Raw genomic sequence first — 27,093 nt, forward strand, 5'->3', positions numbered from 1 at the left:
ATACCTCGACTAAACTCCTCACTGTGAATATTCTCTACTTCAAACACATTCATACTGGCAATTAAATTTATAGCTCTATGCTAGACATCATAAACAGAAACGAGTGACAGGTCCCAAGTTTCCCTACAACATGATTTGGTGTCAGATACTGTTAAAAATACATGACACAACTTTCTGAAGTCCAATAAAATTTTTCTAATTTTGGAATTTAACTGAAAACAAGTAGTCTGTAGACCAAACCTATTCTGTTTGGTGCACCCTTAGATGTAAAATAACAGGCTTCTGTCAACAGATTAAAGGTGAGTAGATCCTCATGTTAGGGTATGTGAATAAAACAGGGCTCTCGAGCTCGTCCTTTCCTTTGCAGAACTAGATCAATCTTAGCTTCTTGTCCCATAAACTGCCACAGGGCAGCTATAAACTGCTGTTCAGAACAGTTCCCTACTGTTTAACACCTGCTTCCACACCCCCTGAACTACCTCTTCCCAATGAACACACTATGAAATGAAAGGATCATAACTTTTTATACAATCATTTATTATATTTAAATTAGCGCAAAAAAATTCTAAATCAAGTCACAAAGTGCAAGTTTGTTTTTTAACAACACAGTTTTTCCCCAAAGAAATTCACAGCCCACAAATTACCATGTTATCAGCCCTCCCAGTCACCAGGTTGAGTATTTTGAGTAAGACACAATAAAGGGACTGAAGACAGAGAGAGAGAAAGAGCGATTAGGAAAAAAACCCAAACAACTAAAACCTCTTTCTTCTACTAATCAACACCAGAAGCACTTAGACAGGAAATACTTTCCTGTTTACAAGTCTCAATAATCTGCTTCTATATATGCTCCCTCTTCTGTGAGAATGACCAAAACTCTACATAGGGCTAGAAAAAGAATGTATAGCCCTGTGCTATAGGAATTAGGGCATTCATCTCTGAAAGGGCAAACTTGGACATTTTTCCTCCTCTAGAAATTATTTATTTCACACTGGTCACACTTAAATAGCAAGTGTATAAACAGGGATTCATGGACAGAGGTTTCAAGTATATTCCCTGATTTCTAATAGGACTACATAATTTAAATAAGGCTACTTCAAATATGCAGGTTAACTAAGTCTACAGGCAATAGGTTGTGTTGTTTATATCTTAGAGTATAACTATTTCAATTTAAAAACAAAACAGCACTTGTTTTAAGAAAGCTTTGGTATCCTGCTGACTTGACTATGTTTGCAGCCTACAGGAGGATGGAGACACCTAAAGCAGCACACTCATAACAAGAAAAAAAAAAAAATCATTACAGTGGAGCTAGTCCCGCATCGGGGCCAAGAAAATGATAGAGGAATAGAAAATCTGTCACACAGGGAAGAGGCTGAGAGTGCTGTGATTGTGTAGCCCTAAGAGTGCTCACAGGAGGGAGTGAACAAGACTAAGCCATACACTTCAGCAGTGCCAGTGAAAGAATAGGAGGCAGTCAAGAAATTCTACCCAAATATAAAGCAATTTATTTTGATTGGGTTGTTTTTTTTTTTTTTGCTTTTTAGTGTAGCGGTAGGGTATGGTTGCTTGTTTTTAAATATAGTGAGACTGGTGAAAGTCCAGACCAGACTGACCCAAGACACTGTGGCATATCTGTTTTTGGAAATATTCTAAACTCAACTGGAAAAGTCCTTGAGCAGCCTGCACTAATCAAGTCCACTTCAAGCTGGGTGGTGAGACTAGACCAGAGGCCCCTTCCAATACCAACTCTTTGAATCTTTGTCCAATACATGACTAACTGTCTGTTGCAAGGATTAAAGAAGCAATGTAACCCCTACCACACTATATCACATATTTATTTATTATTAAAAATGCTGAGACAGCAAGAAAAAGAGAAGACTTTGGAGTGACCTAATTGTTGCATTCTCTGTACCTTAAGGGAGCCTACAAAGAGACCTGGAGTGGGCTTCTTCAAAATGTAACTTTTTCCTTGAATGAGCAGCAGCTCAGTCTGCCAGAGTGAGTAACAAGAGATTGTAATTACTGACTGCAAGCATGCACATCTCCCCTGCCTAATAAATCGTTCCTGCTGCAGATTCAAAACCCACTGACCCGCTTCCAACATTTTTACACACTTTGTACACTTTTACAATACCCACAGAAGTAACAACCTATGGTTTAAGATGAAATTAAGTTGTTATTAATTAAAGATAGAAAAGATTAAAACCCTCTACTGATTATTAACCCAAGCATGGCTCAGAACATACATGTGGCTCAGACAGAAAGCCATGGAGCTGTGGGACAGATGGAAAAAAGTGCCAAACCCTGAACTCAAGGCAGCCCAAGCAGTGAGCTGTTATTACTTACAAATAATTAAGGATATTTTGCTTAAAAGATTAATTAGATTTAATGCTTTTTAGCAGCATAGTAATTTTGATAGTTGTAGCTTCCTGAAACTGAAGATGTAAAGATGTAAGATAAAAACATTTTTATGAGCAATTTTCATGTGCTTCCTTTGCTCTTTTAAAAAAAGATTTTTAAAAGGTTGTATTGAAGTCTAACCATTTGGAGTACAAAATTCACATGTAGTTTTACAACCACTACAATAGACAAAAGAATGGTATTTTCGTAATTCTCTGATGAATTTCTTCTTTTGTTTCAAAGGAACTGTAGGGTCATTGTCCATCTCTTGAATCAGTGCTAGAAGATACTGATTGGTTTGTTGCTTTTGATCTTCATATTCTTTAGTTGTAATGCGCTGACAGAAGGTGAAGCCTTTGTAAGAAATCAGAGGTTCAGATTAAGTTTCATGCATCATGTAAAAGCCTTGTTAAAAATATGGTAAGAAACACAGGGATATTGATACTCCAGTTAGATGTGATTACATCTACAAGCAATGTGAAACATACAGATCTCCATTGAGAATGGATAGAAATCTAAACATGAATTGTAAAAATAAAATTGAAAAGCAGTGTTACAAGTACAGTATCTTAGAAGATTCTGTATTGCAAAACAGGCCTGCAAGACAAAGAATAAATACAGTTCTCAAACAGAAACCACAATGAAGAACATTACACAATAAGAATGGCACCTTGCATTTGTCAGGATCCAAAGATTCCCTGTGAGTAAATCAGATCTGTAGCAAGGGTCAGTACCTAATGCAAGTGAAAAAATACTTGAAAAAATACTTTGGAGAAATAGTTGCCTCTGAACCACACTACAAAAATCAGGAACAGAATTTAAGAGCTTCTATGTGAGCATGGTTTGGGCATCAGAGGCAGAGGTGATGCAAGAAAGATATTTAACTCAGCAGAACTTAACTATAAAAATCTTGTGAATCTCTGCAGTAAAGTACTGCCCTGCAAGAACTGGGCAGGTGAGTCCTGGCCTGAGGAAGGACTGGCATACAGCTACTCCACAGACACTTTTTCTTCCTATACATATTAGAGAGCAATTTGGTTGAACAAGTGTCAGTTGCCTAAAGGGGAAAGATTTCTTACTAATCCTTCTTTAAAAACACCATCATCTTTAGGGTTCACATAGAGAGTAGTATTAACCTGAGCTGTCAGAATTTTCACGTGGTCCTGTCCTTCCTTTCTTCTAAAGTAAGTTTGTCAAACATCAATACTTCTATGGTTTAGTATTTTCTTCTTTAGATGAAGAAAAAAAGACAGCTCCTTCAAAAGGGAAAGCTTAACAACTGACAAAGAGATTAACTCTTAAAACTTCAGCATAGATCTTTAGTTTGTGGTTTCAAGTATCTTATTAGATTAAAACCAATTCTGGAGTTCCCTTGCTGGTTTTAGTCTTTTTTATTTCCAGCAGACTTAAGGATTACCTTTCTGCAATTGACAGACCCCTTTTCTTATCTGAGTCTACCAGCCTCCCTCCTGCTTCCACTTGGACTTAAGAAGTTCACCAACTGAGAATGTTCAATAGCTCCTATGAACAATTTTGGAGAGAAAAGGGAAAATTACACCAGAATATGTGGCACACAGGAAAACAGGAATATGCCATGCCAGAGAGCTTACAATCTGTTTCAACAAGTATGGAACTATTTCAAAAAGTAGATAGAACCTACATGCACTTATAGATTGGAACCCCAAAACTTAGTTAAGAAAAATGGAGCATGAGGTTTGTACTTCTGTTGTATCTTCAGTGTGTCAATGAAGATCACATAGGTTCCAAGAATATTACAGACAGGCAGCTCTTTCCACTGTTGCTCATCTCTGTATCCTTTGGCTTCACAATATATGATTCTCAGAACACTGAACAAGAAAGAATTTGGCCTCATTCCAGAAGCCAACACAAATGGTAAAAGATTCTGTACCAAACTACTTCTCTGGCAGCTGCTGTATGAAATATAATATTATACAGCAAAATAACTCAGTGTAATTTGTTTCCTGCTTAAACACACAATATACTGGCAATACAGGAGTCAAAGACAAATAATTGAATTTCTCTCTGACTCTTTAAGTCAACCCTTTTAATCAGTATTGCCAGCAAGGCCAGACGGAATGTTAGCTCAAAAGAAATAAGCTGAACAGCATTAACCCCACATACAGAAGGGTAGTGTAGCCTAAAAGGAAGGTACTTGACACTTGGTGCATAAGTCCTAAGATCTTAATAAACTTTATGCTTACTCGGAAAAAAGGGAGAGTTCTTCACAACACTTAACAGTCAAAACACTAAACAATCAAAGTTTGTGCTCAAGTCATCTATCAGAACCTTGAACTACTGAATTCTGTGAGAATTTGAACGTGTCTTGTGGCAAAAATAAAAGAATAATGGGACTTTTTATTTAGGAACAGTAAATTCACAAACCAAATTAGAAGCAAATAACTTCAGGAAGCACATTTTGCAGTACTAGTTCCAGAAACAATTATTTGGTAAAAAAACCGTAATGTGTCCAAACTACATTATTAATAGAATCCTTGTTCTCCAATAATCAGACCAGTTTTGCATATAATTTAATATTTAGTGCATTGACCGCTATTCCCCATAATGCTTCACTTCTAACAAAGGAAAGTAAGTCTATGCACTTATAGTCAACTGATGATAAATCAGTTCTTATACAATTATTTGTATAAAAATTTATCCCATCGTCTACCTGAATGGATATCTGGATCTTGCCCTTCTAGCAAACTCTGAAGTCTCCTACTTGTTAGTTCCAGAAGAGTCAAAGGAGCCTGAAAATAAAACCCAATAAAGAAAACATTACAAAAGCAATACTTCTGTATTTTGATCTCTAAAGCTTTCAAATAACCAATTCATAAACACATAATAAAATGCAGAAGAATTTATGGCCACATTTATTTAGGTACACATTCAAAGTCTCTCACAGAATTGCACTAAAACACATAGTTTTACTAAGATGCATGTGTTTATTTCTGGTATTTCTGGCCAAAGAAATAGGAAGCAAAAAGTTCTAGATGCCATTTTCCATGGCAAAAACTGCAATGCCAAACAAGCTGATTTCAGCTTTCATACAAGGCTTTCAATGGCAGCTGTCAGAGTGAACCACCATCCACTCACCGTCACCGCTGCACAGTTCTGGCCCTAACTCCAGTGGGGAATCAAAGGCCCAACCCTCATGTCAGAACCCTTAACACAAATTTAAAAAGTGTACTAACAAATACAAAATCCTCACTAACCACCTAATGCTCGCAAACTAATCTAGAGCTATTTAAAAAAAATTAATAATTCTCCCATGTCTCAACCTGAAGTCAGAAGTGGAAATTTATGTGTTGTATAAAAATAAAAACCAGTATTTTACTGAAACCAAATTTCTGTGAAGCTTATTTTTGTAGGGTATGGTAAATTTTCACATGTGAAAATATGATTAAACATAAATTAAGGAGATTATAAAAAGCCTGCATATTTACACAACTCATCAAGTTTAACAGAAAAGCTACTAGCATTTTGTGGTTCTATTTGTTTTCTTCAATTTAGAAGTTAACATTCCAAAATACTGGAGGATCTTTTAGAGTTGTCAAAGCTATACACATACACCGGGGTACAAGAGCATGCCATTTTTCTACCACTCAGAGTATGCCAGTGAACTTCTAAAGGAGAAAGACACTAAGATACCCGAGTATCTAGTAGGCATTCATTACCAACAAAGTGCCAAAATGACCATATTAAAAGTTATTAATATTTTAAGCATTTTCCTAATACAAATCATGCAAATAGAGAGGATATACTTTATAAAGGATTGTAAAGCTCTCAAAAATCTGTCCTATGTAGTCTGGAATAGCTTCTTACCCTGTTTGGCTGTACTATTAAACTAGAGCAAATGGAACATTAAACACCGTTCCTCAGACTTGTCATACTCAAAAAAAAGGCAATTAATTCATGGCATTTAACATTTAAAATGAGAAAGCCAATGATGTAAGGAGAATGATACCTTGAAGAGCTCGGAGTGATTGTCCATCAGAAACTGAGTCAGCAGTTCTGTTTGTGGTTTTGACAGTGTCCTGTTTTGTAAGATGAACTTTGTACAAGTCTTGATGATCACAAATCTGTTCTCAAACTAGAAAAAGTAGCACCCAGATTTGGCATTAGATTGACTTGTAGTGTGCTAGCAAAGACTAAGTAAGTACAATGGGATGCTATCATTGGGAAACAGATCACATGGAAAGGCAGTAAACAGAATACTTCTAATGAGACAAAAATTATAGCTTTACTATGACAAATTGCTATTTTTCACATTAAGCAGAACATTTACTTACTTGTTTTTGCAATCTGTAGCCCTCAGATTCTGACGCAATGGCTAGGAATGTAAGGAGCCTGTGAAGTTCTTCACTAATATTCGGTGCTAATAATTTTAAATAAAGTTGTACTGCCTCCAGAGCTTGATCTGTTTTTCCTTTTTCTACCATGGAGTAAAACAGCATATCCAATGTTACTATTAATTTTCAGAGTCATGAATACTTATTTAAATCCCAATAATAATCCCAGTTTTGGGGGTGTTTCCTTCCAAACAAAATTTCATGTTGTTCCAGTTATTAAAGGATTCTTTTCTCAATCCACAAGTTTTAATTTTTCCTTCCCCACCAGGGGCAGGGAGGCAGCAGGCCGTGAGTGAGCACCTTTGTAGTACTTAGTTGGCAGCTGGGGTTAAGGCACAACAACCCAATAGGAATGAAACAGCAGCAAGAAAGCCCATTTAGGTAGAATTAATCTTAGACTTGTATTTAAATGAAACACTTCTAGTTTACTTGTATGTATATGATGGGAGAGTTCTCAATAGTCCCTTTAATAATTTCAAATAACTAAAAAGGACCCTATGTCCATAACTTAAAAAACCTTATTCTGGTTAACATGAAAAACTTCATAGCAATGATTTTAGTTTTATGTAATTACTTAGTAGCAGCAATAAGGCAAATTCGGACTTGGGGTAAGTACCTTTCACAATGAGAGTAGTTATCTACTGAAAGTTACCCACAGAGGTTGGTGGATCTGAATCCTTCCAGATTTTCAAAATTCAGTTGGACCAGGCCCTAAGCAAATTGATCTAACTTTGAAATTTGTCCTTGACTCAAGTAGAGGTTCATAATAGTGATCTTGAGCATTCCAACCTAAAAAGTGCATCTGCAATGGCATTGCAAATGGTGTCATGATTCAGTCAATTGATACTTAGTGACATTCTCTACACAGCTTTCATCCTTATTTTTTGTTCCAGGTTGCTCTTACCTATAAGTTCTATAATTCCTAAATGAATATCAAAATCCTGAGTGGCAAGAAGAGAATCTTTCTTTTGACTGTAATACTTCATTATAACATCAAAAAGAATCTTCTTGTATGTATTCAGACTGCTGGGGCTGTTAGTGCTTTGAGGTAACTGCTGACTAACCATCACTAGGAATTGGTCAGGAAAACACTCCAAGCATTCAATTGCTGCATAGAGCCATCTGTCAAGCCTGTAGAAGGAAAAGGTCATTTTAGTGCTTGCTTTAAAATGCTTTACCTATTTTTATTTTCACAGGTTCATAGAACATTCTGAGTCAGAAGGGACACACAAGGATCAATGCATTTAATTCTTAAGTAAATGGGATTGAATCTGTTACCTTGGTGTAATTAACACCATGCTCTAAACAACTGAGCTATCTCAGGGTAGATTGAATCCTTTAGAGAAAACTAGATAAAAATAACCATGCAGGTATAGTCACATATATGAACCACAGCGCTTAACTTGTATGTTAATCAGTTTGTGTAACTTATTTCACTTTGAGCTGTTCAAGAACCTGCTCAAAATGAGCAACTTCCATGTTTTTCCTATGCTAAAGGCAATAAACCAGAGATAAACCCAGATCAAAACAAGTATCATGCAATCATGCCAGACTGTCACTGACCCCAGGAATTCACCTAGTATTTAAAAACCAAACACCACCCCATCATTACTCCAACACACACACGGAGAACCCACCAGGCTGAAAAAAACCTGATCTTTACAGGAGAGAAAAAGACAGTTAGTTTGAAAAAAAGAGGAAAATAAAAGTTGGTTAAATCCCAGAGGACTACAGAAGCAGATTATTATATAACCTACTATAAAGGCATGAGTTTTCACAAGCAGCTGTTGTCCCTATATCTTAACTAAGGAAAGAAAATGTAACCTAATTATGCACCTAAAATTCAGGTGCATAATTTATTGTTGAAAGAAGCCAGAAGATCAGAGAAAAAAAGTCTCAATCATTTTGTACAGAAGGACTATAAAATCATAGAAATGTGTGGGACAGATAAACAATTACTTTTATCTGATTCTGGATGTAAAATAACTTGATCTGAACCAATGATAAGTTGTAAATATTATTTAAGATCCACAGAATCTTTTTATCATGGAGAACAGAAGCAAAGATTGTGAAATTGCAGATAAAAACAGTATTAATTTGACAAAAATAGTAATTCCTAAGACATTCACATGAGCTTTGACATATACATTAGAAGTATATGCAAGACAGAAATCAGCCTAATCAACACTAAACAGGAACACCACAAAAGTAAGAGAAGATTTAAGGAAAAGAACACTGACAACATGCAGCCACTTTTATATTCTCATTATATAAGCATTATTCAGTGCTACAGCTTAGTTTCTCCTTTTCTCTTGCTAATAATAGATGCCTTACTGACTTTCTATCTTCACACCATGCCCACTAGGAACCATGACAAACAAACAAAAATAGTCAGAATAAAGCTTTCAAGTTCTGATGTTTGTTATAGAGACCTAAGAATAAAGAATCTGGTCTAGAAACTAGGAGGGTTTACAACACTCAAGGTTAAAGTTGTAATGTTTACTTGAAATACTCAAGTGTCCAACTCTAAACATACACTTTTTGTAAAATCACTTACCAGTTCTGAAAAGAAGGCAATCACACTAATGCCACCTCTGCCCACAAGTACACAAGCATAATGTCTATTTGTTCACTTAACACAAATTCTTTGATCAAGTGTAAAATAAAGCCTTTACTAACAAATTCAGTTCATAGATAACTTACTTGGGCAAGTTTAAGCTACACGTAACCTCTCTGTCCAGGAAAGTATTTGAGATAATCATGTCTTCTTCTTTGCCAAAACTGTCTGATTTTGTCTTCACTGAAGACACCAAGATATCTTCTAGAAGGGGAACATCAATTAACTGCAGCAGTCTTAGCAGAGTTTGCTGTTTCCAGACATCTTCTATTACTGATACAATAAACAAACAAAAAACCGTCAGAAATAAGATCTTATGTAAACAACTAACCTTTGTTTTTACTCACTAAAGAATCTTTTAAGTGTTCAAAGAAAACATAGTAACAGTATAGTTTGAAGTTGCTGTGTTGGGTAAGAAGGGATCAAAATAGGAATGTTAAAAAAAAAGTCTCCCTCATCATATTAGGATTCAGAATAAACTAATTAGTAGAAGGAAAATAAAGACAAGTGAAAAGTAAAGGATACACATAATAAAGATAGTCTTAACCTTAAGACCTACTTCTGAAGTAACGTTTTCATAAATAGCACCATTATGCAAAAACATTACCCTGTTGTGTTTCCTTCTGTTTAGTTACTGCAAGCATTAACCCCGTTCACACTCATTTAGATATTTTGTCATTACTGACATGTTAAATCTAAGTCTCTGTGGAGCATTGTTTAACAGAAATGGGGCACTTGCTCGAAGATACAGTGAAGAACAATCAAGTTTTAAAAAGAAAAATTCAATCCTCACCTCCCTTTGAAAGCAGGCAAGTTGGTTCATTAAACATGATCTTTGGAGGTAGAGATGCATGAACATATATTGACTGAAGGAGCTCCTCAATCCTCTTTTTATCAGCTGCTTCCAATGCTAAGGGGTTTGCAAGTGTTGTGCCACACTTTGTTCTGCTTAGGGAGGGGAAAAAAAGATGTATAACAAACACGTTTGTTTTTCTGTTACTTACTAAATTGCTCTTAAATCAGAATTTTAGGGCTTCATTATATCTGGAGTCTATCCTGCTACTAGAATTCCTCTCATCCACGTCTGCTTTGTGGAAAGGGCAAGGATATTGATTCCAAATAATGCTTGCTAGTTCCACTTTGTTAACTGGCTTTCAGTAACTAGCTCATTTGTGCTAAGTCTCAGATTTCAGCACAATTGATAGCAAAACCAAATTATTCCTAGGCTTATGCTACTGTGCCAGACTCTATTCCAAATAACAAATGGCAGACCAAAATACTTTACTCAAAAATACCTGGAAGCATCTACAATTTAGACATGACATTTCTGAAAACTGGCACAGACTTTTCAAAGTCTCCAACACCTGGTTTAGTCAGGCATAACTTCATTTAAAGGTAACCCCCCTTAACTTCTTTAAAAAAAGAAAAAAATTAGACTAGTTCAGAATAACTCACTTGGAACATGGTTTTGTTTTCTGTTTGCAGATTTGCTCAGGAGATAAGCTTCCATTCTCCTTATTCTTTCTTGGAAGTAGAGGATCAAGACTGCTATTTACAAATCTGTAGAGACTAGTGTCCGTGTCTTCAAATTCTGTTTCCTTCCCATTCTTGAATAAATAAAGCCTGGCTCCAACTGGCTCAAACACTTTGTGATCCATCAATGCTTGGCATACACGGACCCCCTTCAGCCGAGAAATATCGTTGCAGCTTAGGTACATGCTTTGCATGAGATGGCTCAGTACCACATCAACAGCATTGGAGCCGGTGAAACAGTTTCTATATGTTTTCAGGTGCTGTCTACGTCTTTTGATTTCCACTTGATTGTGAAGGGCATGTATAATACTGTTCCACAGCTGGGTTGCTTGAAAAGGACCATCGCAGTCTGCAAAGTATTTATATGAAAGTTTTACAAATTTGTAGACTTTTACCTTAATACTTAAAAATTACACTGTGTTTTTAATTTTATATTTAAAAAAATTCAGAAATCAGCTGAGTTTTATAAAGACAAAGATAATATTTCATAACACAGTCCTTCGTGTAAGCTGACTCACACCCACTATGGCAGAGCCAAGAGAAGAGAACAAAAATCCACTAAAAAGGTGAGGGTTTTTTTTGTCATTGTTATGACCACACATTTTATGAATGTGCTATGTACATACGCATTAAGTCACTAGAGAATCACAAAACAGCCGAGGCTTGCAGGGACCTTTGGGGTCTACCTGGTCCAACCTCCCTGCTCAAGCAAGGCCACCCAGAACTGGTCGCCCAGAACCAGGTTTTGAGTATCTCCAGATGCTGAGATGTCCACACACGATATCGCAACCTCGCTGGGTACCACTAAAGAGTCTGCCTCCATCCTCTTTGCACTCTCTCTTTAGATACTTGCAGAGACACCCCCGAGCTTTCTCTTCTCCCGGCTGAGCAGCCCCAGCACTCCCAGTCTCACTGGGGGAGGCGCTCCGAAGCCCCTAGTTTATGTTCACACATCGCGCAGACGTCAAAGGAGTGTCGGTAGGGCATTAACCGCGCCTGCCTCCCGGTCGAAACACCCAGCCCAGCTCCCCGCCCAGCCCTCACAGCGGCATTCCCCGTAAGCTGAGCTCCAGGGGTACGGCCGGAGGAAGCTCCTCTCCCCGCTGCTCAGCTGCTGAGCCTCCCTAGCCCAGTTCTGCCCGCCGCCCCCTCCCGCGGCACCGGCAGCCGGGGTGCCACCACGGGCAGGCGCCGACCCCTCGCAGCCCGCTCCGCTCCGCTCCCCGGCCCCTCCGGCTCTGCGGGGGAAAAGCTGCTGCAGCGCAGAGACGAAGATGACGCTCTTCGCCCACCTCGGCGCCGCCCGCTCCCCCGCCGCGGCTGCAACTCGCTCTGGCTGCGGATCCTCCTGAAGCGCGGAGTCAAATACCCCGCCATGGCCGCGGCCGGGCCGCTGGCGGAAGCCGGCGGAGCGCATCACTTCCCGCCCGCCGCCCCGGCCGCGCCCAGTGCCGCCCCTGCGGGTCGGAAGTGAGCCGAGCTCCGGCCGCCCCCGCCCCGCCGCCGAGCTGCCGCTGTCACTATGGAGTAGCCGCGGCAGGACGGGGTCCGAGCGAGAGACGGAGCCGGCGTGACAGGCGGCCCGCCGGGCCCACAGGACGACGGGCAGCCGGGCGCTGCGCCGGCAGCTTCCCGCGGGCTCAGGTGAGAGGCCGCGGCCCGGGTCGACAGCGGCTGCCCGTGGCCTGGGGGCGCTGCGCGGGGCGGGCAGGGCCGGCCGGCTCCGCGGGGCGGTGGTGTCGGGTCCCGGTGCCCGGCGCGGAGGGCTGGAGGGGAAGGGCCGCCCCGGAGGCTCGATCGCCGCGCGGGCAGGGCCGGGAGGGGAGCGCTGAGCCGCCCGAGCCGGCGGATCGCGGTCACCTGCCGCCTGTGGCCGCGGCCCCGCGCGCTGCTCCCGGCTGCCCCGCGGAGCAGGGAGCGCAGCACCGGCCCCGCGGAGCGGTGCGAGTCCGTCGCGATGTAAATAACAGTAAATACTTCGTCCGGGAGGACTGACCCGCAGCAGGGTTTGTGCAGCGCCCGGGCTGGGTTTCACCTGTCACCAGGCGACAGGCAGAACAACCCTGCTCATGGACCTCGTTCCGTGAGGTTTTGGTAGGGATTCAGCTGAAGCTCAGAACCGAAATGGTGCATGAAAGTTAAGAAGGTGACGTGCGGCTAGAGCAGCCTTGCACAGTGCTTCATTGCATTTGACCCTCTCGATGTTTTTATAACAAATGCAAAAGACATGTTTTGCTTTAAAAATGCTGGAGTTTTGTCTTTTTGTTTGCTGTTGTTCAGTTGTTCCAGCACTTAGTTCTTTGGATTGATCCTTGCCTGGGGCAGGTGGATAGGATGCGGGGGGATGGCATGAAGTAGCTGTGCACCAGCCTGCTGGTGTTGGTTCCCAAAGGGGGATCCCAGCTTGCTGTAGTTCAGAATAGCGGTAGTGTATGTTGTACTGCTCTACAGTGTGCACCCACAGCCCTACATCAGGTGAAGCTACAAATTAGTTTGAGGATAAATTGCTGGGTTTGCATTATGCAGGTTTTTTTATGAGTGAGAATTGAAAAATGGTGTACAGTCTTTGCTTTGGATTTCAACAGCCTGTATTTCAACATTTTGAATGTTTTGCCTTCTTTTTGAGTGCAGTGTTGGTGTTGCTTACTACCTTGCTAAGTGATTGTTCTCATCATGCTGCTGTATGATTGCTGAGGTACATCAGCATAAAAACCATTACTGATTGTGAGGGGCATTCATGAAAAAACATATTGAACATTCAGAATTTTTTAGGATTAGTTCCAGGTTTCATGGACTCAGAATCAGTAGCATTAATATTATTCGTGAAATTCAAACAGGAAGAGTTCTTAAACATTTATTGCATGTCCTGTGTTGCTTATCTAGACACTTCAGATTTTGTATTTGTCTCATTTATTACCTTCTAACTTGAAATGCAAATTTCATTGTGGGTGACTGACTTTATTGCTACTTCGTTGTTTTTTGGGTTTTTTTTTGGAAATACTAGACCAGTCTTAACCGAACAAGCAAGTTTTCCTATAGTTAAGAACTAGACTTGTGTATTTCAGATGTGGTTAACTTGTCATGATTTGTGGTATTAGAGGTACTATCCAAAACAGATATTTTTTGGTGGGGTATGGATTTTCTAGCTACATTGTTCCTGTTGACATATATAGATTTTTTACTGAAGAAATTGTTTTTATGAAGCAAAATATACTATTTTAGCTTACATTCAAATGTTGATAAGAGGATTTCTACAAATTTACAGTTAGGTGGATGTAAACTTTAAACCTCATCTGCTTATTAAGAAATAAGTTCCTTGGTACTGCTTGCTCAGAAACTAAATTAAACAGTAGTTTGCCTACTGTCAAGCTGGAGGGGAACAGGTTGGACAGGGTCTACCAAGCTTGAATTCTAAATTCTAGCACTTCAGATATTGGAATGATGTTGACATTCTCACCTAGTGGCTTTTACAGGCAACTCACTGCAGTAAGTCTGTCACCCACAGCAGAGGACACTTCTAATTTAGTGAATACTACACCATTTTCCCACCATCTCTGTAGAGAAGCTTCCTTTCAGATTTGCACAAAGGAATTTGAACATGCATGCACATGCATTTTTTCGTAATATTTCTGCAGTTAATTTTGCAAAGTGTTTTATTAGTTTTGAGAGTCCTAACAAGATAGTGTTGCATTGGTACTAGAGAAGATTTGATGGCTGGGAGTGAGCAAAATAATGGAAAAAGCATGAGATCTAAACCCAAATAAATTAGATTTGGGATTATCTGAAACTCATTAGGATTGATTTTATAGTCTTTTAGCATATAGAGTTTGCCCACAGAATAGCTGCTGAATAAAATTGCTGAGAGCTGGAAATGCCTATAGCTCCTTTTTAGAGTAATCCATGATCCTTGTTTATACCTATTTATCAGGTTAATGAAAAGTTTCTTTATACAGGGATATTAGCCAGTGTCTTCATAGGAGTTTGGTGTAGGGCTGCACAGTGAGGACTTGCATGTATTTTTCCAGATCATGAATCATAAAGTAAAATTAATTTCTTGTAATAATATATCTTTCTGGTTTTTTTGCTGTTTGTTTGCTGCCTTCATTCTTTCATGTGTATACATTATGTATATGTATAAATGGGACACAGGCTTCAGAACTTGTGTCTGTCAGAAAAGGCAAGTCAGATTTATTAAGGAAATGCAGAAAACTCTGAAAGGCCGCACTACAGGGGAAGATTAAGTAAATTGGAAGCTGCCACAGTCTTTTAGCTTTAAAACTTGAAAGGTGGTATGGGAAAAGCTTCCTTGCACAATTTTGGTAAAGCATAAAAAGATGGTTTCTTGTTTCCTTCCCCTTCACTTAATACTTAAGTTCATTAACAGCTGCATCATGCAAATGGTAATGTCAGCAGTCTGATGGGCAAAATACTGAATTTTGAGCTTGTATTTTGAAAAGCATTGCTGTTTTTTACTTGCTGTCTGTATAATACACATCCATCATTTTGCTGGTCTGGGAATCTTAAGCAATCCTTCGCTCCAGACAAATGAGTAATTCTGTGAACACTGGAATTAAAGGAGTCTGTTTTCCTTTAGATGTGTTTATCTTTTTGATGGATACTAATAATAAGGTGTGAAACTTTCCTGTCCTGAGGGACAGTATATAGATCCTTTGCATTATTTGATTACAGTTTTCAAGAAATGGTTAAATTGAGAGGACTGTGAAACCTTTGTTTTCTTGTCTTTATAGGGTAAGCCATTGGTGCAAATTGAAACCATGGAGTCCATGCTGAACAAGCTGAAGAGCACCGTCACAAAGGTGACGGCTGATGTCACCAGTGCAGTCATGGGAAATCCCGTCACCAGGGAATTCGATGTCGGGCGGCATATTGCCAGTGGAGGTAATGGTCTTGCTTGGAAGATATTTAATGGAACTAAAAAATCAACAAAGCAGGTGAGTTATCGAGTAAAGACCTGTGTTTATAAACGTTAGATGACAGATTGATTGGTAGCAGTTCGTAAGTGGCAGTTAAAGTTAGGCTGGACAGACTCATGTTAAGGGTAGTGAAATGACACAAAGAGCTCAGCACTATTTAGGTACATTGTTCTCAGCTATGTAAGTAAGTGATACATGCTTTAAGCCTTTTGTTGGAGAAAGAAGTAGTTCTGTATTCATAGCATACAATTTGGAACCAAGATCAAGAATTTATCTGAGTTAAAAGTGATCTGACAAGAAGGAAGAAGTTTGCTTTACCATAGATTGATTCCCCAGTTTGTTCAGTTTGTTGCTGTTTGCAGGGGGTTTTTTTTGGTAACAATTCTGGCTTTTTACAGTTTAAAATAGCTATGAAGTATGTCATCATTTTTTGTCAGCAAACAACACTGTAGTTTTTTGCTCAGCTACCATACAGAAATTGAGCAGTTAGAAACATTAAGCTACGAGATGCTGTAACAGGAAGGCATGGGATAGAGGAGGAGGTTGTGAAAGAAGTTATTTATGCTTTCCATGTGCTGCTATCAGATCAGTGTTGCTCCTTTTTAGTTTCCTTAAAGTATTAGGGTTTAGAGCACCAAAACTCAAACTTTTGACTTACTTGAAGTCACATGTGTAAATTAATATGGGACTGTCACTTCAGAAGAAGGTTTGCCAAAAGAGTTTTAAGAATTTTTATTGCAGAAAATTACTTTGTTACACTGGAGAAATGTGAAAAGTATTTTCAAATTCAGGGAGGAAATACAATTTTCAAAGTGTAAATAGAAGTGTTAATAAGTTGCAGTCTTGAGGTAATTGTAATGCTAAGTGATGTGAAGTTATTTAGACAATGCATCAGTTTGCTGCACATGTACCAGAAAGAAATGGACACAAAGGAATGCCTTTGGAAAATGTTTATGCCATCTGTTAGCTCATAGGCAAATAAACATTATCAAATAGATATATATAATACACAGAATAAATAATCTGCAAAGAATGTGTGATCTGATTCTGTGTGACAGAGTTTGAATAATGTTTAATCAGGTACTTTTGCCATGTTTTCATGCATTTTTTTAGCTGTTGCAGAGCTCTGTGCATCTTTTATTTACTGATTTTACCCAGCATAGCAAATGTTTGGGACTTTTTTTTTTTTGGTTTTACTCAGCTATACAAAGTGATAACATTGGAAGCTTGGTAATTTTGATAGGTTTTATACAATCTATGTTCCTAGTAAGCATTTGACCTGTAGCAGGTATGTCCTTAAGGTCTGGAGAGTTGCAGCAAGTTTCTTTCACTGTATAGTTGACAGAGTATATGTAACCAGGTTCCTGTCAATCGCGTTTTCCAAGCCTTCAGTTGGGTGTTCTGACCAACAGTTTTACAGAGTTTTAGTTCAGGTGCTCCATGTGGTCCTGCAATATATCTGTAAACCCTGAATAACCTCTGTGCAGCTGTATGCCATCATTAATAATGGAAAATACAGCAGCAGTTGTACTACATGGAATTTCAGATGGCTGGTCTTTTGACATGCAGTTACCAGTCATTATTAACATAACCAGTTAGGTAACATCATGTCAACATTCACTTTGTCATTGCAAAACAAATTGTGCAGCAATGCAACTTATGGTGTGTTGTACTGCAATATATGTTCTTTAACATTATTATTTATTTCTCTCCCATGTACCCTCTGAATGTTCTTTGGGCTAGCTGTCATTTTCCAGTGATAGCAGTCACTTTTGTGAAGTTGCACATATTTGCTGTATTACAAGTGTGTAACCTGAAGCTATAAGGTTTTTTTGCAATGTGTATTGTAATCAGACAAGCAGGATGTAAGGGCTTAATTAAGCCCTTTGTTGTCACTTTGCACAACACAAGTAATAGTTTAGTTGTTTTATCTGTCTACAATGACTTAAATTTGGAGGTTTTAACATTACAGTAGTCAGAAATCATTGTTTTCAGGATTATTTTTGTTCCTATTTTGAGCCAACGGGCAGTTACAAATACTCCATCTCTGGTGGCAGTAGATATCTGTAACTTTATTCTTCTCTTTCAAGGGCTGCCTGGTTCCTGCCTTGCTGCTTTTCCAGGATTTCTGAATATTTATCTGTTACTTTTTTTTTAATGTACCTTTTTTTTCCTTGCGTACTGTGTAGGTGACTTAGTAATAACCTAACAGAATGTGAGGAAATTATTTACCTGTGCATATGTTTGTCTGGTGCTATGTCATAGCTGATCTGCTGTTGTTTGTTGCAAAGATTTATGAGTCACTCTGGTTATATATAGATGTATAATTTCACAGTATGTATTTCAGCTCATCTTTGATTTGTTAACTTAGACTTTATGCACTTACAGTTTTTTTTTGGCACAATATGGCACTCATCCTTCTGCTTAGAAAGTGCAATCATAAATAGATAGGCTAAGGTCACAAAGCACTTGCCAGCTGAGTTGTAAAGCTAGCAGAATTCAGAAGGTAAATCCCAACAACAAAGCTACAGACAGTCAAGAGGGAGCTAATGTCCTTGAGTCGTCTAGTTAAGAATCTGAAGCACAAATTGTGTTCTCTTCTGCCAGGAGCAGGAAATTATGAGTCTATACAAACCATGCAGGATTGTGGCAAGCACCAATAGCACTTACTTAGACCCATCACAAAATATTCAAGCCATAGCTGATTTAAATACTCACTTTCTGATTTTTTTCAATTGTCATCAAACAGAAGTTTTTTCAGAAGTGAAGTCTGAGTTTGAAATTTTGTTATTGGTCATGTACTGCTCAGTGTATGTCTTCCATCCTTTCATTGCTCTTCTCTGCCTTGTGTTAATGTTTGATCCATCACACCTAAAAGCTGGAGCAAGGAGCCAGTATGGATAGAGGCAGGAAACAGAGTTAGTTACAAGTATTCACCTGCTAAGGGCTTAATGAAAATAGCTAAAAAACAATTTTTTTGTGTATTGGGCTGAATTTCATATTGTGGATAGCCTATTTGTAAAAGTTCATAGGGTTTTATTTAATTAATAATGAAGCTGTTCCTGTGAGATTTTAATTAGAGTAATGGTTATAAAATGTGCAGTAAAAGAACATCGAGTTCCTCTTGGGACTGCAAACTGTATTTTCATATTATTTTCTACTGCTTTCTAACCTTTATTATTCTTACTCATAATGCTGTTGTAGCAGCAAATAAAAGTCTGTTTAATGATGAAAGTTTTTAATTTCTTTTTTTCATCAGTTGATACATTTCACATTAATAACTTCCCAGATGGTAATGTAATCTGATTTTTTATTTTACATTGACCTCTGTAATTTCAAATTTTCATACAAATTTCTTAATTATCTCCTGCTCCAGTGTCAGAAGTTGGGGAGGATTTCTCTGTTTTTAACATTTTTGTGGCTTCTTTTTGCACATCTTTAAGTATTACAAAATTCTTAATGTTTTATCATGTGAATCGTCTGATCAGTTAATAGACTACTGTGACTGTTTTGTCAGATCGTACTGGTTTGGAGCAGAACACTGAGACAGGACCTGGTTTAATAAAGCAACACTTGATATATACTCAGAATATTTTAACTATTCATAGTTGATATAAATGTTTTAATCTACTTTAAATGAAGCTGATTTCTGACTGTGAATCTGCTGCTTTATCACTGTGTAGGTAGGGTTATAGTTTATGCATTACTGTTTATACAATAAAGGAGCATTAGTACCTTAATTCAAAATGTCTGTTTCAGAATTTATTTACAGTAACCTCATCCATGACTGAGACTAAGTAAGAAAAAGTCAGTTTCTTTGTTTGGTTATTGTATTGGTGGGACTGTACTGTTGATTCAACAAGTATATTTATATAAAATTGTGTATAGACTTAGGTTCTGGCTGTGTTATATACTGAGTGAATTCTGTTGCTTATTTTCAGGAAGTGGCTGTTTTTGTCTTTGATAAGAAGCTAATAGACAAGTACCAAAAATTTGAAAAAGATCAGATTATTGATTCCTTAAAACGAGGTGTTCAACAGCTAACTAGGCTTCGACACCCTAGACTACTTACTGTTCAACATCCATTAGAAGAGTCCAGGTAAGCTGTAGTAAAGTAGAGAGCATTTACTTTTAATCATTGTTTTGGTAGTGGATGTAAACTATCTGGAATATGCAATACATACATCTGATGAGATTCAAGTTTAGTGTATTTATTTATAAGACAAGGTATTCACCCTACCCCCATATTCCCCCCACCATAGAATGTAGTTTGGATGTGAATCAAATTTAATAATCTATTGCTTGATTTTAATCCAGTTGCAGCTGTAAGGCTACACATGACCATTACAGCATGAAAATTTGGTGCTTTAATCCATTTCGTGTTAAAGAACTCTCTTAAAATAGTTTTCTCTCAAAACGTTATTCATACATTTTGTTCCATGTATGAGGTGTATTTAATACATGTGAGATTAGGGATTTTTGATAATTTGTATGTGTGGTAACTAAATATATGTTGAAAAGGCCCTCAAGTACCAATCGAGGGAGACAAAATCCAGCATGTTCTTCAATATTGCCTATTTGATTTATAGAAGGTTGGTCACTAGGGAAAATAGCTGGTTAGTCTTGCAGATTTATTGTTCAGCTGTAGGGATAACAACGTACTAAAATTTAAACGAGGTTTCATATTAAAATAGGAAGCTGATCCTCATACTTCCAAAGAAGATCATGGAGGTTTTAGGGTTTTATTCCCCAAAGAGGAAGGGAGTTGGACTAGATATTTCCAGAGGTGCTTTCTAACCACAGCCGATCTGTGATCCTAAATTGTAGCCTGATAAAGATTCATGATATAATGTCCTTCCTTTCTGTGTTGACTTTTCCCAAATGGTTTCTAGGAGCTGAGAATACCGTAGGAATGCTTCTTCATCTTTGCAATGCCTGCTTTGAAACAGGTTTATTGGATTAAGTTGCACTTGCATATTCATATCTATCTTTCCTCCAGTGCTAAACAGATTTCACATTAACAGTGGTTCAAAGCTGTCATTGCACCTGTGAGCTAGTATGTCCCTTACTATGGCCTAAAGAAGATAAATTAGGTAGTTGAAGACAGCTCTCAGTATGCTACAATAGTAAATAAACTATTATGTGCTAAATGGCCTAGGGTCATCTCAAATTATAGTGTGTGCAAGTGAATCCCAGAGTATACCTCAGGCTTCTTCCTAAAATTGTCACAGTTTTCAAGTTGACTCAGCAAATTTTCCCCTGAACTTTGCCCTTCAGAAGAAAACATCAAGATTCATACCTTTAAGAAAGCTTTGGTGGTGTTCTTGCGAAGCATTTAAGCCTTTTGAGTAAAAGTAACAGTGTAGTTACATCAGAGTTCTTGTTTGTGAGTTTTTAGTAATGCCTTACACTTCGCTTCTACTGTTTTTGTTTCCATACTTGGCACACTTAGCTGCTGATAGAAACACCAGAAGCACAAAACCTGTACAGTTGCATGCTGTGCCAGAAATGGATGTAACAGTTTTTGGAGAAGATTAGCAAAATAAAGATTTATGTAGAATGTATGTGTGTGTAACCTTGTGCAAGCATGCTGTAAGATTGTTTTAGGATTTTGGGTCTTTCCAGAGTGCTTATCCTTGAAGAAATCTCTGATGGGCCTCTAGCTAGACTGTACTTAATCTTTTTTTTTTTCTTCTTTCGTGTTTTCCCAAAGTAACGCACAGTTGTAAAGAACTGCTTGCAGGTCACCCATTATATTTCTCCTTTATAGTGCAAATAGATACTTGATGCACCTGGAGGGCTGAAGTACATATGGAAAGAAAGGCCATACCTTTCTGACCCTAGTGTGTAGATAGTTTTTCCACTATTAATCAAATGTTTCTACTACAAATTACTGGTATCCAACATAGTTATATTTAATATAAATGTACATAATACATATGATGTTAAGCCTCTAAACATGCATTTATATGAGTAACTCCTTACTTATACTAAATATTTAATATGAATATGTTTATTTACAAGTGGTCTTGAATTCCATTAACATCACTGGAAAACATTTTTAATTTATATTTAGCTTGTTATTGAAGAAAAGGATAAAAAAAAACCAAATTATGGGTTAACTAATAATATCATTCCTACCCTTTAAAAATAGTAGTAGTATGAATTGTCCATTATAATTTACTAGACATTCATTTTTTACATTATTTCCCTGTAGAAAGCCTATGTATTTTTAGCTGTCACTTTTTATTTTTTAAAATGTTTTTATCTTATTACTCTGAATTTCATGGAGATTTTATTCAGGAAACTGTTAAGGCAGCTGCCCTGATGGCAGACATCACCTTCTGTGATACTCTGCTATTTTATTAGATTTACTGCATCTCTCCAATACTGTGGCTTGGGCCCTTTTTTTTAATTACCTCCTCAAGTAAAAAATAAACAACCATCTCTTTATTCTCTCAAAACAGCAGTAATCAGGGAGTTTGTTAGGAAAACCACAGAATAACTGTTCTTTGGTATTTTCATCTGTGCCTTAACCATAACTAAATGGATAAGCTCTGTGGTAAAGTTAAAGTCAGACTGAAAAGAAAGTACTTGTCCTTCTATGTTCTCATTTTGACTTGTGTTTATAACAGAAACAAGTTTTACAACCCTAGTTATGCTAATAGAAACATGAAAAGTATGTCATTATCAGAATAGGAGGGAGGAAACCCAAGCAAAAAAATTGTCAGGTTGGCTGACACTTAGCATTCAATGTTTTTTACTTTTCAGTTGTTTTACTTCTAGAGAGGCGGTAGATAAAACCAAAGTCTGGGTGGATAATAAGAGGTTGGCATGTTTCAGTGGCCTTATTTTACTTCAAAGGTCAAGGTTGTTAATTACTGAAATACTGAAAAAATATGGGGTAGTTTCATGCTGAGACGTGTCTTCTGATGTTTTTATGGAGTGATTAAAAAGTTAGATTCTGTCTTCTTGCCTATAACTTTGTATTCAAAAATGTATCTTTGTTACTGTTACTTGGTTTGTTCTCTGTGTTCATACTGATGCAGTATTTAGTGCTCTCATGAATTAATGATCCTTAAAGCAGGTATGTGTGCTACCATCCATGTAGTGCTTTCTCAAAAAAAGCCCTTTAAACCAATTAAGGAGTGAATTGCAATGGCTGTCCAGGGCCTTCACAGCTGTGCAGAGCAGTATGAAGGATGTGGATGTAAAGAAATACTCTTGTCTGTGTCGCATGAAGTTTGTGGAATTGAGACATATATTGGTTTCAGGACCAATTTTGATACTTGAAATTTTGACAGTGTTATGACCAGTCCTTATGTATGGAAGTTTGCTTCTTCTGTGCTTTTCAAACACAATTGATGCAAAAATGCATAAGCAAGACCAGTAATTTTTCATTAAGAAAAAAAAAATCAATAAAATAATTTAGAGAACAGTCACTGCACATGCAAACTGCAGTTCATATAACAAGTGTGTATTTGTGTTTGCAGATATTCTCTATCAGTTGTCAAAGTAAAAGAATATTCAGGTGCTCCTTTATATTAATTTAGTTTCTGATTATTGTCTGACCTCATTAAGTACTGCTTCAGTCAGGGACATGTTGGTTTTAGGCATAGGTAGAAGTCTGATTTTACAAGTTGTAATAGTAGTAAGAATTATTTAATCAATTTGTCCTGGATCAGGACAAGGAAAGAATTGTTTTTTAAAAAAAAGTTATGAAACATTGTGTGAATCATTAGCAATTTATGTGAATGTTAGAGAATAAATTATCCTAATTCTAGTATTTTTTTAAATTTCAGACATTTATGTATTTCTCTTTAGTATAATATTAAAGGAATTCAAAACCTGAAATATAGCATGGCTTTTGGTAGCACCAGGTGCTTTGGCAATATATATGGTGTTTGTATGGTTCTTTAGTTATCTATATCAAGAGATATATTACATTTATGTACAAGAAATATTTCAATGCATTTCCTATACAGGGATTGCTTGGCATTTTGTACAGAACCAGTCTGTGCAAGTTTAGCTAATGTTCTTGGCAGCTGGGACAACCTACCTTCTCCTTTACCATCAGACATTAAAGAATACAAACTTTATGATGTGGAGACCAAATACGGTTTGCTTCAGGTATGGTACAGGTTATGTTTATAATTTTTTTCTGTTTTTAGTATTAATGATTTTTTTTTTAAAATGAAGTCATTACACTGCTGAAGTTTTGTCTGCCTATAGTAAATCAAACAATGGTGAGGTGAGAGATAATACTGCCCTGATCACTAAGTGTAAAAGGGGATAAACACTAGAAGCTCTAAGCTGCTACTCTTTTTTTGATTGTTCTGGCATGTAAAATAGAAACTTCAGTTAATTTTTATTTTCCATGTAAATGTCTATGCTACAGCTGTCTCTTCCATATGTGAATCTTTTCTTTACGTTCTGTTGAGAGCCATTGGTGAATATGTTGACCAGCTTCATAAAGCATTATGTTCTTCTGAGATGAAGAACATAATGAGAGGGGAATACACCACAACATTAACACTGTGATAATTAATTAGCATTAGTAATCTCACCCATCGATTACCCATCCATGTTTAGTTTCCTTCATGCATAATTTTTAAAGCATAGGCTAAAACATGAAAAATTGTTTCTTAGTTAACTTAGGAATTTAACTGTGACCATAAGAACAGAATTTTTGTAAATGTCTCATAGGATGTTTGGGGAAATATTTAACCTGAAATAATGATCTTTTATGAACAGGTTTCTGAAGGTTTGTCATTTTTGCATAGCAGTGTCAAAATGGTCCATGGAAATATTACTCCTGAAAATATAATCTTGAATAAGAGTGGAGCATGGAAAATTATGGGCTTTGATTTTTGTATCCAATCAACAAATCCATCTGAACAGGAGGTAATAATCTTTATATTTATCATCATTCAGTTTCAAATTCAGGTCTTTTCCTGAAACCAGTTTCATTATTTTGCACCCCTGTATATAAACGTTTCTGTATTTTGTTGGTCAGTAGTTAGAACATATGGCACAGGTCTGGATTGAAGCTCTGCATTTGATTGTCTCAGGCAAAGAGCCTGAGTGGGCTCAGTGGGGTCACAGTAGACTAGTGACAGTTTCAAACAGAGGCTGGAGCCTGTGCCACTTTTGCTCCCCTTCATATTGGATGACTTGCAAGTCTAACTTAGTGTGTTGCACTTATTCAGTGTCTGGCTGCTACCTTTGAAAATGAATTCCATCATAGCTCATGTTTCCTCATTACAGCAGTGCTTTGATTTTAAATTACACTTCCCAGCTCTGATATTCAGATAAAATTGCATCTGCAAATCACTCGAAGCTACAGACATTCTTAACAGTTTTGCCTTAATGTGTTGCTGTTTGATTCTTAATTGAATTTGAGGGGCTTAATTATTTTTCGCTGCTTGAGATTCTTTTTGAAAATGGTATTTAAAAATCTTTGATAAATGTACTTTGTTTCACTTATAATACTTCTCTTGTAGCCAAAGTTCCCTTGTAAGGAATGGGATCCAAACTTGCCATCCTTGTGTCTTCCAAATCCTGAGTATCTGGCACCAGAATATATTCTCTCTGTGAGCTGTGAGACAGCCAGTGATATGTACTCTCTGGGAGCTGTTATGTATGCAGTGTTTAATAAAGGGAAACCAATTTTTGAGGTCAACAAGCAAGATATTTATAAAAGCTTTAGTAGACAGCTGGACCAGGTATTTGTTCTTTTTATGGTTATTGTTTATTGATTTTCATATTTGAAAAGTTACTATTGTCAAATAGATTTAAATATTAGGAAAACTATCAGTGCTCCAACATAAACCATCTGACAATGTTATCTTACCCTGCATACTGTTGTTACAACAAGAAAAAGAATTTTAGCAAAATATGAGAAATAAAAATATGTTTAGACAAGGTTACATGTACCAACTTTATAAACTAAAAATTGCATTTTTCACCTGATTTCTCTGTTAACCTGTTGAATGCTGGTCTTGTGAAATAATGCTTAACTGTTGGGGTGAACAGTATAAAACACCTGGAAGTGAATTACATATGTAGGACCATTGAAGAGGGCTGGGTTTAGAGTGATTTGATCACTTGACATGGCAGTTGGTATCCACTTTGCTATCACTATTTCACCACTACTCTTTGTGGACTGTGAATATTAACAGAGGACAAGTGTCACAGTTAATTGGATCAACTGACATAATGTCTGTTCATATGCAGGTTTCCTTGGTTGTAACTTCTTTGGGTGCCCATTGCCACACAGTATGTACTGTGTTTTAATGTGTGCAGACAACACCTCAGATAATGACATTTGCCTGTTTAAAATATCATGTTTGTGTTGTCTGATAACCTGAACTACAGTGGGAAGTTGGAAAAACAGGGGTGGGACCTAAAAGAGGTAGACACTTGGGAAACAGAAAGACTGTGAGCAAGAAGGGAGGGCTGTCAAATGCATGAGTAGAGAAACCATCAAGAGAACAAAGTATAGACCCTCTGTATATTGGAAATAGTTACTTGCAGGGTTTTCTGACTTCATGGTGTTCATGCTCGAATTATTTCCACAGCTGAGCCGTTTAAGCTCCAGTACTCTTGAGAACATACCTGAGGAGGTGCGTGAGCATGTAAAGCTACTCCTAAACGTAGCTCCGGCAGTCAGACCAGACGCAGATCAAATGACTAAGGTCAGTCCATGGAAAATACAGGATCCATAGGAAAGAGAGAAATTAGTGTTTGATTTGTAGAGCTATTTTGAAGTGTTTTTTGTTAATAATTTTATTTGAAATGCAAAATATTTTTTAACCGTTTAGCTGTAATGCTAGTTGATGCCAAAAGTTACCCTTATGCTGACATTTATTTATATGGAAAAAGTGGGTGCTGAGACAGAATTTAGAAAAATTATTCAGTTATTAAAAAATTATTCAATGGAACACTGTTTTCTTCCTTTCCATTCAATTGGAAGCTTTTCAGCGCTATGATTTTTTACATCTAGGACTTTAAAATTAGATTGGAAGGATTTGAAAGTAAGAAAGTTATAAAGGGCAATAAACGTAAGGATTAACTTTTAGCTTGAGATTTTGATGTATTCTTGAAGTATGCAGAACAATAAATTATATTCAGAAATAGTTTGCCCTAACAAAGCAAAATTTAATTGCAAGCAGGATATAATATAAGTTTTAATTAGGCAAAACTGTTGTTCCATTTTCCTATCTGAAAGTAGCATTGTTCT

The 27,093-nt window shown here is 37.4% G+C and overlaps 2 protein-coding genes across 10 annotated transcripts in view; one reads left to right on the forward strand and one right to left on the reverse strand.

The window, feature by feature from the left end:
• Positions 1 to 516: 516 nt before the first annotated feature.
• On the reverse strand, positions 517 to 12,345 carry DEPDC4 (DEP domain containing 4). Of its 8 annotated transcripts, none has more exons than XM_072923260.1 (10): positions 12,210 to 12,345; positions 10,840 to 11,266; positions 10,178 to 10,329; positions 9,471 to 9,657; positions 7,672 to 7,898; positions 6,708 to 6,850; positions 6,383 to 6,508; positions 5,087 to 5,165; positions 3,815 to 3,918; positions 517 to 2,751 (listed from the first exon to the last, which is right to left on the reverse strand). In XM_072923260.1, the coding sequence occupies exons 1-9, from the start codon at positions 12,292 to 12,294 to the stop codon at positions 3,842 to 3,844; spliced, it is 1,503 nt and encodes a 500-aa protein (XP_072779361.1). In that variant the 5' UTR covers positions 12,295 to 12,345; the 3' UTR covers positions 517 to 2,751; positions 3,815 to 3,841. The 8 variants fall into 8 exon arrangements, with proteins under 8 accessions (XP_072779361.1, XP_030118127.4, XP_012424526.5 ...); XM_030262279.4 differs by lacking the exon at positions 3,815 to 3,918 and adding an exon at positions 3,068 to 3,131 and having other exon boundaries at positions 2,579 to 2,751; positions 10,178 to 10,332; XM_030262287.4 differs by having other exon boundaries at positions 2,617 to 2,751; positions 10,178 to 10,332.
• A 9-nt stretch (positions 12,346 to 12,354) lies between these two features.
• SCYL2 (SCY1 like pseudokinase 2) overlaps positions 12,355 to 27,093 on the forward strand; it is a 30,677-nt gene continuing 15,938 nt past the window's right edge. The window contains exons 1-7 of one of the 2 annotated variants that reach the window (XM_030262252.4): positions 12,355 to 12,561; positions 15,666 to 15,869; positions 19,793 to 19,950; positions 23,837 to 23,981; positions 24,606 to 24,755; positions 25,355 to 25,576; positions 26,432 to 26,548. In XM_030262252.4, the coding sequence (XP_030118112.1) occupies positions 15,693 to 15,869; positions 19,793 to 19,950; positions 23,837 to 23,981; positions 24,606 to 24,755; positions 25,355 to 25,576; positions 26,432 to 26,548 (969 nt within the window). In that variant the 5' untranslated portion in view covers positions 12,355 to 12,561; positions 15,666 to 15,692. The remainder of the gene's footprint in view (positions 12,562 to 15,665; positions 15,870 to 19,792; positions 19,951 to 23,836; positions 23,982 to 24,605; positions 24,756 to 25,354; positions 25,577 to 26,431; positions 26,549 to 27,093) is intronic. The other variant, XM_002191342.7, reaches the window with a different exon arrangement.

This window comes from Taeniopygia guttata, chromosome 1A (assembly GCF_048771995.1).
Source record: "Taeniopygia guttata chromosome 1A, bTaeGut7.mat, whole genome shotgun sequence".
Classification (NCBI taxonomy): Eukaryota; Metazoa; Chordata; class Aves; order Passeriformes; family Estrildidae; genus Taeniopygia; species Taeniopygia guttata.

Coding starts and splice junctions, on each gene's coding strand:
- DEPDC4 (XM_030262267.4), bottom strand. CDS start 12,294: ATGGCGGGGTATTTGACTCCGCGCTTCAGGAGGATCCGCAGCCAGAGC. Junction 11,267..12,209: donor GGGGAGCGGGCGGCGCCGAG/GTGGGCGAAGAG, acceptor AATACTTTGCAG/ACTGCGATGGTCCTTTTCAA. Junction 6,509..6,707: donor GCTACAGATTGCAAAAACAA/GTAAGTAAATGT, acceptor TACTTTTTCTAG/TTTGAGAACAGATTTGTGAT.